Genomic DNA, 13917 nt, shown 5'->3' with positions numbered 1-13917 from the left:
TGACAACATTGCTTCCCAATGCTTCCTTAATAAACCAACAGTTTTAGACTTTAAAGACGCACAGTTGACGGACACACTGATTATCATTGTATCGTGGACACACACCTTGTCAGTTACATCAACTGACACTGATTGTCCATCCTGGGGCTTACTGGCCATTGTCGGGGTTCAGGGCGACTCTCTGATCAGGAGGATCAACAATGGAGTGAATTTGGCAACCCGTGGGGCCGTAGTGGGCGGGGGCTGGGAGGGAGAATGCGCGCGTGAGGGGGATCAAAGCTCCACTCGCGCTCTGGCTCTGTGTCGGATGTAACCACGCGCGCGTTTCGGTCTGATCGGGGATCGGAATCACGCTTTGGTTTTTTTTTTTGTTGGATTACACCCGATCTGATGTTTTATTCCTGCAGTCTGATGCGGAGAAATGGGTAAACTCCACTCCAAACATGGTAAGGGTTTGATTTTCATGCGTTTTTTATTTTCTTGATTTTTATGGAGCGCTTTTCTTATTGTACTTCTATCCACTAACCCCGTTTCCCCCATGTCCCCCACACCCCCCACACACACCCCACTCTCCCGTGCCTTTCTCCTGCCAATAGCTGCAATCTGTAAACCGAGGGAAAGCCCGGAAGGTGAGTGACTGCCTTTCAGTTGCATGAATATGAAAGAGATTTGGTTATTAATTCATTAAGAACCACGCAGTAGAGCTGATTTATTTATTTATTTATTTATTTATTTGTATATTTAAATCAAGTCCCCCACGCGCTTCATTTTGGCGCAAACCGAACCACAAGTTTGGAGACTTTATTATGTTTATTCTTCTTCTTTTTTTTTTTTTTTAAATGATCTTATTGTGCAATCCCGTGTTAAATGCAGTTTCCTTGCTGTTCGTGGTAGGTGATAGTTTTGTAGTGAATGCCTGCTTGGCGAGAAAAGGACTGGACGACTGGTTGGTTAAGCAGAAGTATTACTGCACGAGCGCTCGTCTGGAACAGCAGGACTGTCCACAGAAAAGTACCTGCGGGGCATCAGCGAGGGTAAGAACCCTGTCTGCCTGCCTCGTGCCTCGTGTCCTGGTGCATGCACGTGTCAAAACGTGTGTGGGGTTTTTCTTTCTCTTCATTATTATTATTATTATTATTATTATTATTATTATTATTATTATTATTATTATTATTATATATAAAAGTATATATATATATTTGCGTTTGCGTGTTTTGTGCGTTGCTTGTCCGCTTTCCTGGCGCGTGCGTGGCCCCACCGCACTTCACATTGCGGCGCTTTGATGTATCAGTGCGTCAATGTATCGTTATTTTCACTTAATAACTCGGTATGCATTGTTATTTCGACTTAATAACACATTGTGACGTAAGAACTTGTTATTTCGACTTAATATATCATTATTTTCGACTTAATGACTCGTTTTCTTGAGTTAATGACTCGTTATTTTGACGTGATAACTTCTAAGGTTTAATGACTCATTTCGACTTAACACATCTTTATTTCGACTTAATAACTTGTTAGTTTGGCTTAATATATCATTATTTTTGGACTCCATAAAACGATTCCCTTACTCAATACCTCATTATTTTGACGCAGTAGCTTGTTAGACTTAATACCTAGCTATTTCGACTTAATAACTTGTCACTTTTGACTTTATTTAGTCAAAATGACAAGGAATTAAGTCACAATAATGAACGATTAAGTCAAGAAAACGAGTGATTAAGTTGAAAATAATGATATATTAAGTCAAAATGGCTGATTATTAAGTCTAACAAGCGATTGCGTCAAAAGTAACGAGTTATTAAGTAAAGAAAAACGAGTTATGAAGTCAATTAACGGTATGATATATCGTATAATCATATATTAAGTCGAAAATGACAAGTTATTAAGTCAAAAATTCGACAAGTTATGTCGAAAATAACAAGTCATTAAGTCAACATAGCTAGTTATTAAGTCTAATAAGTTATGACGTCGACATAATGAGTTATTAAGTAAAGTAAATGTGTTATTAAGTCGAAATAGCAAGTTATTAAGTCGAAATGAGTTATTAAACCTTAAGTTATTAAGTCTAACAAGTTACTACGTGAAAAATAATTAGTTATTAAGTAAAGAAAACGAGCTATGAAGTCGAAAATAATGATATGTCATAATTAGACATAATAACTCGGTATTTTGAGCTAATATAGAATTATTTTTGACTGAATAACTTGTTAATTTGACTTAATAACTTGTTATATCAAATTAGCCACTAGCGATTCCAAGATATTATGCTGCTGTATAAATCTGATCACGTTATTTCGACCGAAATATTCATTATTCCAAGATATTCCTCTATTTAGTATGTAATAGCCCATAATTTCAAGATGCTATGCGGGTATTTTAACTTAAATATCTCATTAGTTCATTTTAACACCACGTTGTTTTGAAGCTAGTCATTATTTCGCCTTAATATGTAATCATCTCAACTTATCATAATTAATACTGTACAGTCTATCAATAAGAGGAATATTAGCTTATCATTCCATAATCCGTTTTCCAGACGTTAATTAAGTGGAATTCGTTCTTTTTTTTAAACACACGCTCATGCCTATGCGTCTCACGATCGATCATGAGTGAGAAATATGTTCAAATAACAAGAAGCAAGTCGAAATAATCACATCATGTCCTGAAACATCGACTTATTAGGTTGAAAATAACGACGTATTATTTATTTACTCTATAATCCGGTCGCGAGTACACTAGCCATGTCTTCGGGGATTTCATCTCTTGCGTAAATCTCGTATTTCTTTCCCAAGGATTCCTTAACCGTTCTTGTTGGTGCAACAAAAACTGAAGAATTCGTTTCACACCACGCAGGTTCACATGATGTGTGTTTTAGGAAAAGTCTTTCAGGGAACTCGAAACGGTTCCTCCGAGCCATCATTCAGAAAGAACTTTCATGCTGCTGTTATATTAGACAGTGTGAGTGTAATCTGGTGTAAATATTCCTGTCGTTATTCTTAATCGTTTCCCGGCTTCGCCATGTTCTGTGACTTGGCCGACTTAAAGACCACCCCGTTTCCCCCACCCTCCCAAACCCTGACGCGCCCCCACCCCCCTCCCCCCCTTCCCCCCTCCTTTAATGGGTTCCTGCGCTTGGAAAATGATCTTGGCATTGTGCTTTCGATAATCAAGAACAATACTGAGTGTGTGTCGCGCAGCAAGCTGGGAACACACACAGGAAAGAAAGAAAAAGACGCTTTGTTTCGCGGCCCGAGCCTAACTACAAAAGGCAGAACCGTTATGTTGAGCTGAGATGGGAGAAGTTTTTTTTTTTTTTTTTTTTTTTTTTTGAATCCACACACCCACTAATGAATGGCTTTTAAAACGCCTGCCAACGGGCTCTCTACAATTGCAAACACTCCCTTTGAAGCCTGAGGTAGAGCCGGGAAGTTTTTGTTTTAAAAATGTTTATTCCTGTGAATGATGGGAGGGGAAATGTCTGGTCCAGAGATTTTAACAAAAGGTCCAGAGTGGAGTGTGTTTGCACCTGACAAGCAGAATTTAAAAAAAAAAAATTTTTTTGCTAAAAAGGAAGAGAGGAAGAAAAAATGACGATGACGCATTCTTTAAAACAAAAAAAATAGTCTGACGCATTCGTAAAAGTGATATGAAACATCAAGTTCGGAATATTACAAAGGAGCAGAGTATTTGCACTTGACAGGAAATCATTCTTAGGGGTCCAAGCACCGACGGTGCCGGAACCCTGTTGTTTTTGTTACGATTGTTATTTATTTATTTTGTAATTTTTGACTAAATGGAAGGGAAACCTTCACAGCAAAGTTTTGTTTATGGTTTGCAATGAACATTGAGATGAACATGAAAATGATGAGATGAGATCTGAGACGTCCGTTTGAGTTTTACAAAAAAAAAAAAAAATATCCAACACCCGCTTGGTCCTGACAGACGATCATATTTTTTTCTGAAAAGAGGAGAGGAAAAAAAAAAAAAGATGGCATGAAAGTAGTCGGACGTACCCGAGGTGTGCTCTGCTTGAGGAAAAATGTCTCCGTGTTTAGACGAAGGATGACGGTGGAGTTGTCGTGAAATGATTTTTTTTCTCTAGGAAGAGATGATGGGAAGGAAAAAAAAAGAACGTCACACCAAAGTTAGGGGTGTGCATTTTTAAAAAAAATAAATAAATAAAATAAACATTTCAAAGTAGTCTGATGCATTCCTGAGAATGATGGGAAGCATCAAGTTTGGAGTTTTACAAAGGACCGCAGTCTATTTGCACCTGACAGGAAATCTTTTTTTTTTTTTTTTTTTTCTAAAAGGAAGAGTCGGGGGGGGGGGGGGGGGGGGGGGGGGGCTTCACACCAAAGTTTCTTTTTTTTTATTGTTTCCATGAAAGCAGTCAACCATATTCATGAGAATGATGGGACGTGAGACATTTGTTGAAGAGATTTACAAAGGTCCGGTCTGTTTACCTGACAGGCGGTGGTTTTTTTGCTAAAAAGGGGTGGGGGGGGTAGCACGTGAAAATATTCGGACATACCCAAGGCGGTGGGTAAAATGCCTCTGTGTTTAGACGAAAGGTGAAGTTGACTTTTTTCCCTGTCAGATCCACGAGGCTGAAACGGTTTATTTAAGCAACAGAGGAAAGAATGTGTCAAGGTTCAGAACAGACACGGTGCTCTACGGAAAGCGATGGATCACGGTGGGCTTGAAAGCATGACAGGCTGGTGACAGGGGTGCATTGTGCACCCGAGTGAAGGAGGAGGGGAAGGGAAGGGAGGGCGCGCGAGCCTGTCTGTGATTTGGCATCCTGGTAAACACACAAGAACGTCGCTTTTTGAGAAGAGCCGTAATGCTCTGGAAGCACTTCTGAGGAAGCGTAAGCCTCTTTTTGGGTCGCGGGTTCGCCATGTCTCAAAAGAGTTTTTGAGAACGCGAAAGGGGGTGGGGGGTACGTGGGGGGGGGGGGGGGGGGGGGGGAGTTGAGGTGGTGGGATAGGGAGAGATCCGTCAGACCTCTCTTAAAAAGTCCACTTGAAAAACGCGGGCCACTTTGCAGGCTTTTTTAAAAAAAATTTTAACACACATGCAAATATCCTTCCACCTCTTTCTGACAGAAACCGCTGCATGTTTATGACCCAGCTAAACACGGAGCGAGTATATCAGACCATAGTGCTGATAACAGACAGGACGTTCGTATTATGGCACTTGAAAATGTCACTATTCGTCCGTACGGCCATGTAGTCAGCATTTTTCAGTAAGAGCTGTCGTATATAGAAAGCAGCATTTCTTCTAACGGCTTTATTTTGAGCAGCGTCCTGCTTGGCTTAGGTTTTTTGTGTAATTTAATCCCATGAATGTCTAAAAGACATGGCAGGCAGAAATGTTGTTCTGACTGTCTCTACGGCTATGATTATTCCTGCCTGGAAAGTAGGTGCGTTCTTCCAGTCCTTAAAGCGATCTTTTGTTTGGCTGTGTGAGGGAAACCCTAGAAAGTTCTATGCAGTAGGGCTGGGTGATATCGCGATATAATACTGATGGCACGATAAACGGTCACAATAGACTTACTTGTTTATAAATGATGTTTTTACCAATTACAGATGCTGGCAGCAGCTGCTGTCTTCAGTGTCACTGAAGTCATCAAACTTTACATGCACTACTGTTTTAGTGGCAGTTTGGTAGTAGACATATATATCGTGATCCATACAAATGTCTTTCAATATTGCCACATCCGCTACCCCGCTACGTAGAACCTGCCAACTAAGGGGTTTCCTTTTTGCAAAAGGCATTGACTAGATTGAACTCCTTTAGAAAGCTCAATTGAGAAGCCAGAAGCCAGAAAATGGATCTATCCAATGAAGGATGAAAGATTTGTTGGAATACAAGCCCAACTGAAGGGACTCTTAAAGGATTTACATGCAAACTTACAATGGAAAGGCTTTCTTTAATAACATGCTCCAAGCTACCAGAACTTCTTTAGAAATTGTGAAGCATTAGCCATTATAAGAACCCTTGTGGCGGGGTGTTGGGGGCACGGTGGCTTATTGGTTAGAACATTTGCCTCGCTACTTCCGGCACCGGGGGTTCAAATCCAACCTTTGCCGTGTGTGAACGGAGCTTGCATGCTCTCCCTGGTAGACCGTTTTCCTCCCCCAGTCCAAAGACATGCATGGTAGGCTGATTGGCATTTCGAAATTGTCCATAGGGTGTGAATGTGTGTGCGACTGTGCCCTGCGATGAGTTGGCACCCCGTCTAAGGTGTCCCACACTTTCTGCCCAGAGTTCCCTGGGATAGGCTCCAGGTTCCCCTGGAAATGGGATATGGAAAAGGGATGGATGGATGGAGGAACCGTTGAGGAACAACAATGTATTACTCCCAAGAGAAACCAGATTAATGAAATCGGAGATGAACGGCCAGGGAAAGATTAGTCATAATACGGGTTCTTGGTTTTATGTAGAAAATGACAAGGGAGGGTCTTCCTTTCAAAACAGGTCCTCTTTTGAACCACTTTAGAGCTCTCAAACGAGTACCCAGTAAATGAACCCATGAGAAAGCCTATTTCTAACCGTCGACTACTCCCAAGAAAAGTCAAATAGATGAAAATGGAGATTAATAGCCAATAAAATAAATTTGTCGGAATGCAGGTTCTTGGATTGTACTGCTGTGGGAACTATTAAAGCTGTCATGTAGAAATCTACAATGCTGGGTCTTCATTCATGCCAGTTTCCAAAAGGATGGAACCCTTTTAGAAATCCCAAACCATTAACCATTATAAATATCCTTGAGGTGCCTGTTTTCTAACTCCCAAGAGAAGTCAAATCTGCAATGGATGGTCTTCCTTTCACACCGTGTTCCAAGTGGATACAACCCCTTTTGCAATCTCTAACCATTATAAAAACCCTCGAGGAACCTTTTTTGTTCTGACAGTGGACTACTCCCAAGAGAACCCGGGCTGATGAAAATGGACGTGAATATCCATTGAACGAGATCCTGTCAGAATATTGGTTTTTGATTTCTCACGCTTGGGGAACTATTAAAGGTTCCATATGGAAACCTTTAACGGAGAAGTCTTCCTGATCCTACCATGTTCCAAGAGGATGGAACTCCTCAAGCAAGGCTTGAACCATTCAACTTTGAAGAACCCTCGAGGAACCATTTTAACAGAGGACTGCTCCCAAGAGGATGCAGATTGATAAAAATGGAGATGAATGTCTAGCGAAAGAGGAAAAGAAAGGAATCTCTGATGTTTCGCAAGTTCTTCCAGTTCGCTATGGATTCTATGTCGATGCAAGTGACGTCTTGTTTTTGAACATCTCTGCTTGCTCAGACAACGCAAACACTGCGTTTTCAAATTTATCCGCTTGGGAGAGCGTGGACTGAAGGCCAAAACATAAAACTGGATCTGGATTAATGTGGATGTAGCCTCGGATATACAGGAAACAGGAAGGGGAAAAAAAGCACATTGTGGTGAATGGCGACATGATGGGGCAGCCATATCTGAAGTAGACAGATAAAAGTCCCTTGTTATTGTCGTTGCTTTTGGAAGTATATTGATATAAATGCCAGGACGAGGCCCGCTGTTATAAAACAAAGGCGATCATTTTTTGGCAACGGAAGCTTTATTGTATTCTGAGTGATTAGATACCGAAGTACCGAAGCTTGCTCGTTTCGCAGAACTTCCCGTGAACGCTTTGATGTCAGGCTTTTATTACAGCTATTCTGTGATTTTGAAGGGCATTGTAATAAATAGAAAAGACGTGGAGAATCATTACTGTGATACGGTTAAAGATTATCCCGTGTTGTTTTCCTCTGAAGCTGTTTACAGTCGAGTGCAAAAGTTTGCACACCCTTAGGACAAAATGAAGAGAAAGAACCTCCCAAGGTTTCTCAGTTTGTACATGTTCCTACGTTTGTAAGAAAACTTCCATATAACGTATGTTAAGGTATTAATAGCAAAATGAAATCTTCCTGTCTAAATGTGAAATAAATATTCTATAATTACTTGCGTGTGTTTTATATACAGTTAGAACTACTTCCATTTTTTTCCCCCCTATCCTATGAGGTGTTTTTGGAGCCAATCAGATACAATCACCTTACCGTTTTTCTTGGTAATCTTTTGTAAGAGAGAAAGACACATGTGTAGAGAGAGCGACCGAGAGACACAGAGAGAGAGACATACACAGAGGGGATACACACGTAGACACATTAAGAAAGTGACACATGGCGAGAGATATAGAGAGAGATACACAGAGAGGGATGTACGTGTGCAGAGACATAGAGAGAGAGACACAGAAAGAGACAGACAAAGAGACACAGAGGGATACACAGAGAGGGATACATACTGTACGTTGAGAGACACGTACAGAATGAGACACAAATGAAGAGAGACAGAGTGACACGTGCATGCGGAGACACTCGGAGAGATGAGAAACACGGAGAGATTCAGTGCCTGGGGAGAGAGAGGCACACATAGAGAGACACACAGATACACATAGAGAGAGACACATGGAGCAAGAGAGAGAGAGAGAGAGAGAGAGACATGGAGCGAGAGAGAGAGAGAGAGACATGGAGCGAGAGAGGGTGAGAGAGAGAGGGATACACACATCGAGAGAGACACACATGCAGAAAGAGAGAATTCAGTATATGGGGAGAGAGAGAGGCACACATGGAGAGACACACATATACACACAGATACAAAGAGGGAGAGACACACATGGAGCGAGAGAGAGAGAGAGAGAGAGAGAGAGAGACAGAAAAAGACTAAGGGACATAGAGAGAGAGGCACACATGGAAAGACACACAGATACACAGAGATACAGAGAAATACATTGGGAGAAAGACATGGCGAGAAACAGATAGAGAGAGACACACATAAAGGGAGAGATACACATATAGAGACACACAGACACATGAAGAGAGAGACACATGTCATATCTGATAGAACCTCAAGTAGAGGGTCACGGCACCATTTTAATGCCCTTCGGTTCTTTTCTGTTGATTGTGCCGTATGTTTCGGATGTCGCAGGGTAAACCCACACACCCACACTGCACATCTAATTCATCGATTGTTTTCGGTTGTCTACTAAAACATTTGCTCTTTCATGTTGACCCACAGCACACATAATACGACACTCAGTCCTTCATTACTTCTTACAGCTACGAGTCTTGAAGTCTTGAGTTATTCATCAGGTAACCAAACTTCTAAATCTATACATCCTGTACGGCACGACGGAACAGGAACGGAGTCGTCCAAACGCTCGACGTCCATTTAACCCATCTCATTGACTGGTTCTAATGAAGAGTCCAGAACATTAGGAGAACATTAGATTAGGCCTTGAGGAACACATGTGCACTTGCCAGATGGTTCGGAGTGATTTGGCAAAGCTGCGTACGGATCCCTGCTGAAAGACTTGGACTGTTTGAACAATTTGAACTAAGTAGAGTTTTGTGTGTGTGTGTGTGTGTGTGTGTGTGTGTGTGTGTGTTTTCACATAAATTATTAAGTCCTGTGAGCTTAATGGTTTTCACAGTGTTGAGGGAGAAAGAACAAAACGGAGCAAGATGTGCGTCTGACCATAAATATTTATTTGGAAGCATTCGCTTTGTTTTGAGTTCAACAAAGCGTTTGTAAGATCTCTTAATATTTCATTGCGTGTTAAAGTTGGAGGCAGCGCCCGCTGACGGCGCACGCTTTTTTCCGCCTCGCTGTTTTTCAAGCTGTCTGGTTTCTGGGGCTGTTTTGTTCGTCGGCATCGCCTTTTTTGCAATTCGGAATAAATACCGAAACCTCTGCAAACGTGTGATTTTTATTATTCGAAGATGAAGATGATTGGACTCGGGTGTTAATTCTTGATTCTTTCTCTTTTTGTTTTTTTTTACTTCTATACTATCTTAAGAAATATGGTTTTCACCATCCTTGTTTGCCTGGACAGACTCTACCGCACAAGTTTTGTGTGTGTGTGTGTGTGTGTGTGTGTGTGTGTGGGTCTGAAAAGGGGGTGTTGTAAACTGTAGACTATATGGGAAGGACAGTGGGGAGTCAGGGTCAGGAATCTGTTTGATGTTGAGACTCGCTGTGGCTGAGTGCTGAAAATGTCCTCTCCTAGGCTGACCCTGCTCATAAAGCACTGCCTCCACGCTACAGTAGTGTTATACCACAAAATAATATTATTATCGTTGTAAATTAAACCTCTTTTACACCGTGGGATTTCTTTTTAGATACCAAATTGCCCCGTTGTACGAGTTCAGCCTGATAAAATCATGTCCGAATTCTATAGGAGACGTGTTCTCCGTGTGAAAAAAAAGATTTACTACGTTCTGCTTATGTCATCAGTCGGCGTGCTCCAGAAAATGGTGTCGCATGAAGGAAAATTTGACGTTGAACAAACAGATACATTCTTCAAAGTTAGCTTGAGGTAATGAGGACGTTCGGTGCGTTCAGGTCGTGTCGGAAAGATCGCATTTTACGATTTGAACGCACATGAACGCCAACACAAAGTCGTAATTACGAGCGGGAAACTAGGGATTTTCTTTAAGTCCGAGCTTGGGGGCGTGGCAGTAAGAAAACATGGCGGGATCGATGGATGGAACCTCAGAAGCTGGTTTATTATGCGTATGGTATATGCAATCCTTAACACGTCTTTATCAGGCTTTTTCAGTTACAATAAAACAAGCTAATTTCCTGCAATATACGATAGCACAATTGTACAATTACGACAGTATATCATACGGAAGGTTAAAGTTGACAGCGGCTTCGTGGAAACGTTTTAAAAACATCAAAAACAAAACACACCTGACGCGCATTCTTTGTTCTTCATTTTCTAGGGTTGGTAGAGTTAAAAAACTTGCTGTATTTTTTTGGAAGTTATTTAAGAGAAGGTACGCCGACGTCTCGCTCCGACGTCGTAGTTACGACTTCCCAACTCGTAACTACGAACTTCCGTGCGTTAGCGCGTTTCATTTACATTTCGGCGTTGCCGCTAGCGTATTTGTAGCTATCGCATGATCCTAAGCCGTCTTCCTATTGGTAGCTTTTAGAAAATCGTTGCCAGAACTTAGTGATTGGCTGCCTTTGGTGGCAATAGCACTTCATCGGCCGTCACGTCACCAAACCTGCCAAGACTCAGGAATTCTTTTACTATGTGAAATTTTTGTCCGTAAACGTAAAATCTGTGCATTTTTTTCCTCCCAAATGTGAGCATGAGACAGTTTTTTTGGCCTAACAGCAAGTGACCTAGATAAAGCCAAGGTTAGTTAGTTAGTTAGTTACATTTATATAGTGCTTTTTTCTAGACACTCAAAGGGCTCTACATAGTATGGGGGTGGGGATCTCCTCATCCACCTGGATGATGTGACGGCAGCCATAGTGCACCAGAACACCCACAACACACCAGCTATTAGTGGAGAGGAGCCAGGTTAGAGATGGGGATTATTAGGGGGCCATGATAGATTTCGCCAGGGTTATACCCCTACTCTTTTACCATAAGTGTCCTGGGATTTTTACTCACCACAGAGAGTCAGGTTGCCAATACTTTATTCATAGTGAACCTAGAGAAAGGTTTGAATACAATCTTTCTCAGATTGCTCTAAAATCCAACAAAAATGACAATTGCTTGAGATTCCAAATTCAAATGATGTTCCTTCAGACTGCAGCGGCATTACACTGTGTACACTATGTAGTGCGCACATGGAGTGAATATGTAGCTAGGTGTTTGGGATTTAGTCTAAATTGAAGATGTGGATTTTTTTAAGCGGACCACAGGCAGGAAATGTGAAACGGAACGAAATATCAGACACGCGAGTGATTAAATGAATAAAAACCCAATCATTCAATTTTATGATAAAATTGCGATTTTGGCCCAAAAAAACCAAAGGACAAACGTTTTTTTTTTCTCCAGTCATCATTTAGTATTAAAGATCGCCGTGCAGTCTGGCCGACAAGCCAGGACGATTCTGCAACGATTGCGATGATTCTTCCCCATCCACATGTTAATGTGCAAAAGTATTGGCACCTGGGACGACCGGTGACAACATTCGGGAAGTACAACTTCATCTAGTTTCCACTTGTAGGACATGCGCCTGCACCGTATCATTATAAATCATCATCTAGGGAGTTTATTTTCAATTTTTTTTTTTTTTTTGCTTAATCTTTCCAGTCAGCAAGGCCAGCTAGTCAGCGTGAAAGTCGTCTGCTCGTCTATTGGGGCGTGTGTGTGTGTCTGTGTGTGTGAGTGATTGATTAGCATGCGCTTGGCAGGCAGGTGGAAGATCAGTATTTTTAGTGGGTGTTGGTGTATGAGGTCTCCAGCTGCTCTGGTCTTCATGGCGTGTTTGCGCGCGCGTGTGTGTGTGTGAGACACAGGACCCTGAGGTCCCCCCTGAGGACACTCTCACTGCTCTCTCTTCTCTTTGATGTGACAGCAAGCTCCCGGTTTTGGATATGTTGAAGACATCTGTCCTGCAAATATTACAAAAACGTATAAGCAAGGAAAAAACAAAATCTCTGGCAGAATCTTAGACCTGGGAGATTTTTCAGGCTTTCGTCTCATGTCGCGGCAGTAGTTTTGAGTTATTACAGAATTTTGGAGGAAGATTTGTCAGACTTAAAAAGCGTCGTCGGCTCTATTTATTAAATATCGTCGAGAGAATTATAGGAGTGTGCCGTCCGTTCTTTCTTTTAAGACTTAAATAGCGCCGTATATATTTATTTATTTTCATTTTATTACTTTGTCATACTTTGGTTTCTAGAGCAAAGTTTTTTTTTTTATTTTATTTCTGGAGGCTTGGAAATAGACAGTTCCTTTAAAGACCCCTTAGTTCTCTTTGTTTGTCTTCGTTCTTTTGTCTGTTCCCTCTCAATGTTGTCTTTTTATCGCCTGCTTTTCCTCACTTTCACGTTTTCCTCTTCTACATCTTCGCCATTCCAGCTCAGGACGTGACAGTTTAGCTTTCGCTTGGTCCTCACCACCTCTTTGTATCATTTGTACTTTTAGTACAATTAGTTTCTAGACAACTTCATACATATTTACTTTCACACTCCTCTGTCTGGACTGCTCTCTAACTCACTACTCATCAGCTTGGAGTTGAGAGAGAGAGAGAGAGAGAGAGAGAGAGAGAGAGTGAGCATGTGTGTGTGTGTGTGTGTGTGTGTGTGTGTGAGAGTGTGTGATTGTTACTTGGTGCTCCCTAGAGACCTGACTGTTTTGTGAGAGAGAGATGGAGGGAGAGGGAGAGCGAAAGATGGAGAGAACACGGCTGTTGTTTTCCTTTTGTGAAAGAAGAGAAAGAGAACGCCCCCAGGGAGGAGACCGCAGCACCCGGCTGGAGTTGGGGGCCTCCGAAAAGTTTCTCATGAGAGGGCAGGAGAGGGGAGGAGAGGTGAGGGTTAGGAGGGTACGAGAGGGGAGAGGAGAGAGGGGAGGAAGGGGAAGATGAATGAGAGATGGGAGAAGAGATCTGTATAGTAGTGTGTGTGTGTGTGTGTGTGTGTGTGAGAGCATGTTTTTATATCTTGATGTGGACCAAATTGAAGATCCTGAGAAGGATAGTAAGACAAATGTGTTTGTGTATGTGTGTGTGTGTGTGTGTGTGTGTGTGTGCATGTGTGTTCCACTTTTATGCACTCATCCTCTTGTTCATATTGTGGGTCTGTTTAATTAACCTTGTCCTCACTAACCGCTTGTTTTTTTTTTTTTTTTTTACTCTCCTGCTGTATTTAATACTTCTAAAATATTTCAAACGAAGCACGAACATTAAAAGTTACTGTATTTTGAAAGTTATGAAGACAAACTCACAATGCGTGTACTGTTCAGGGGGTTTAAGTTAAGTTAAGATACTGTTGCTAGGCGACTGGGAATGACTGCGGCTAACAATCAAGCTAGCACATAGCCGTCGAATCTTTTTCGTTCTTTTTTCCCCTT

The 13917-nt window shown here is 41.6% G+C and overlaps 1 protein-coding gene across 1 annotated transcript in view; it reads left to right on the top strand.

Moving 5' to 3' along the window:
• Positions 1-287: 287 nt before the first annotated feature.
• Positions 288-13917, top strand: part of nkd1 (NKD inhibitor of WNT signaling pathway 1) — a 37120-nt gene continuing 23490 nt past the window's right edge. Inside the window, exons 1-3 of the mRNA XM_017459315.3 lie at positions 288-446; positions 597-629; positions 895-1034. Coding sequence (XP_017314804.1) covers positions 422-446; positions 597-629; positions 895-1034 — 198 coding nt within the window. The 5' untranslated portion in view covers positions 288-421. The remainder of the gene's footprint in view (positions 447-596; positions 630-894; positions 1035-13917) is intronic.

The sequence above is a fragment of the Ictalurus punctatus genome, chromosome 27 (genome assembly GCF_001660625.3).
Source record: "Ictalurus punctatus breed USDA103 chromosome 27, Coco_2.0, whole genome shotgun sequence".
Lineage (NCBI taxonomy): Eukaryota > Metazoa > Chordata > Actinopteri > Siluriformes > Ictaluridae > Ictalurus > Ictalurus punctatus.
This window is presented reverse-complemented; position numbering and strand designations above follow the sequence as displayed.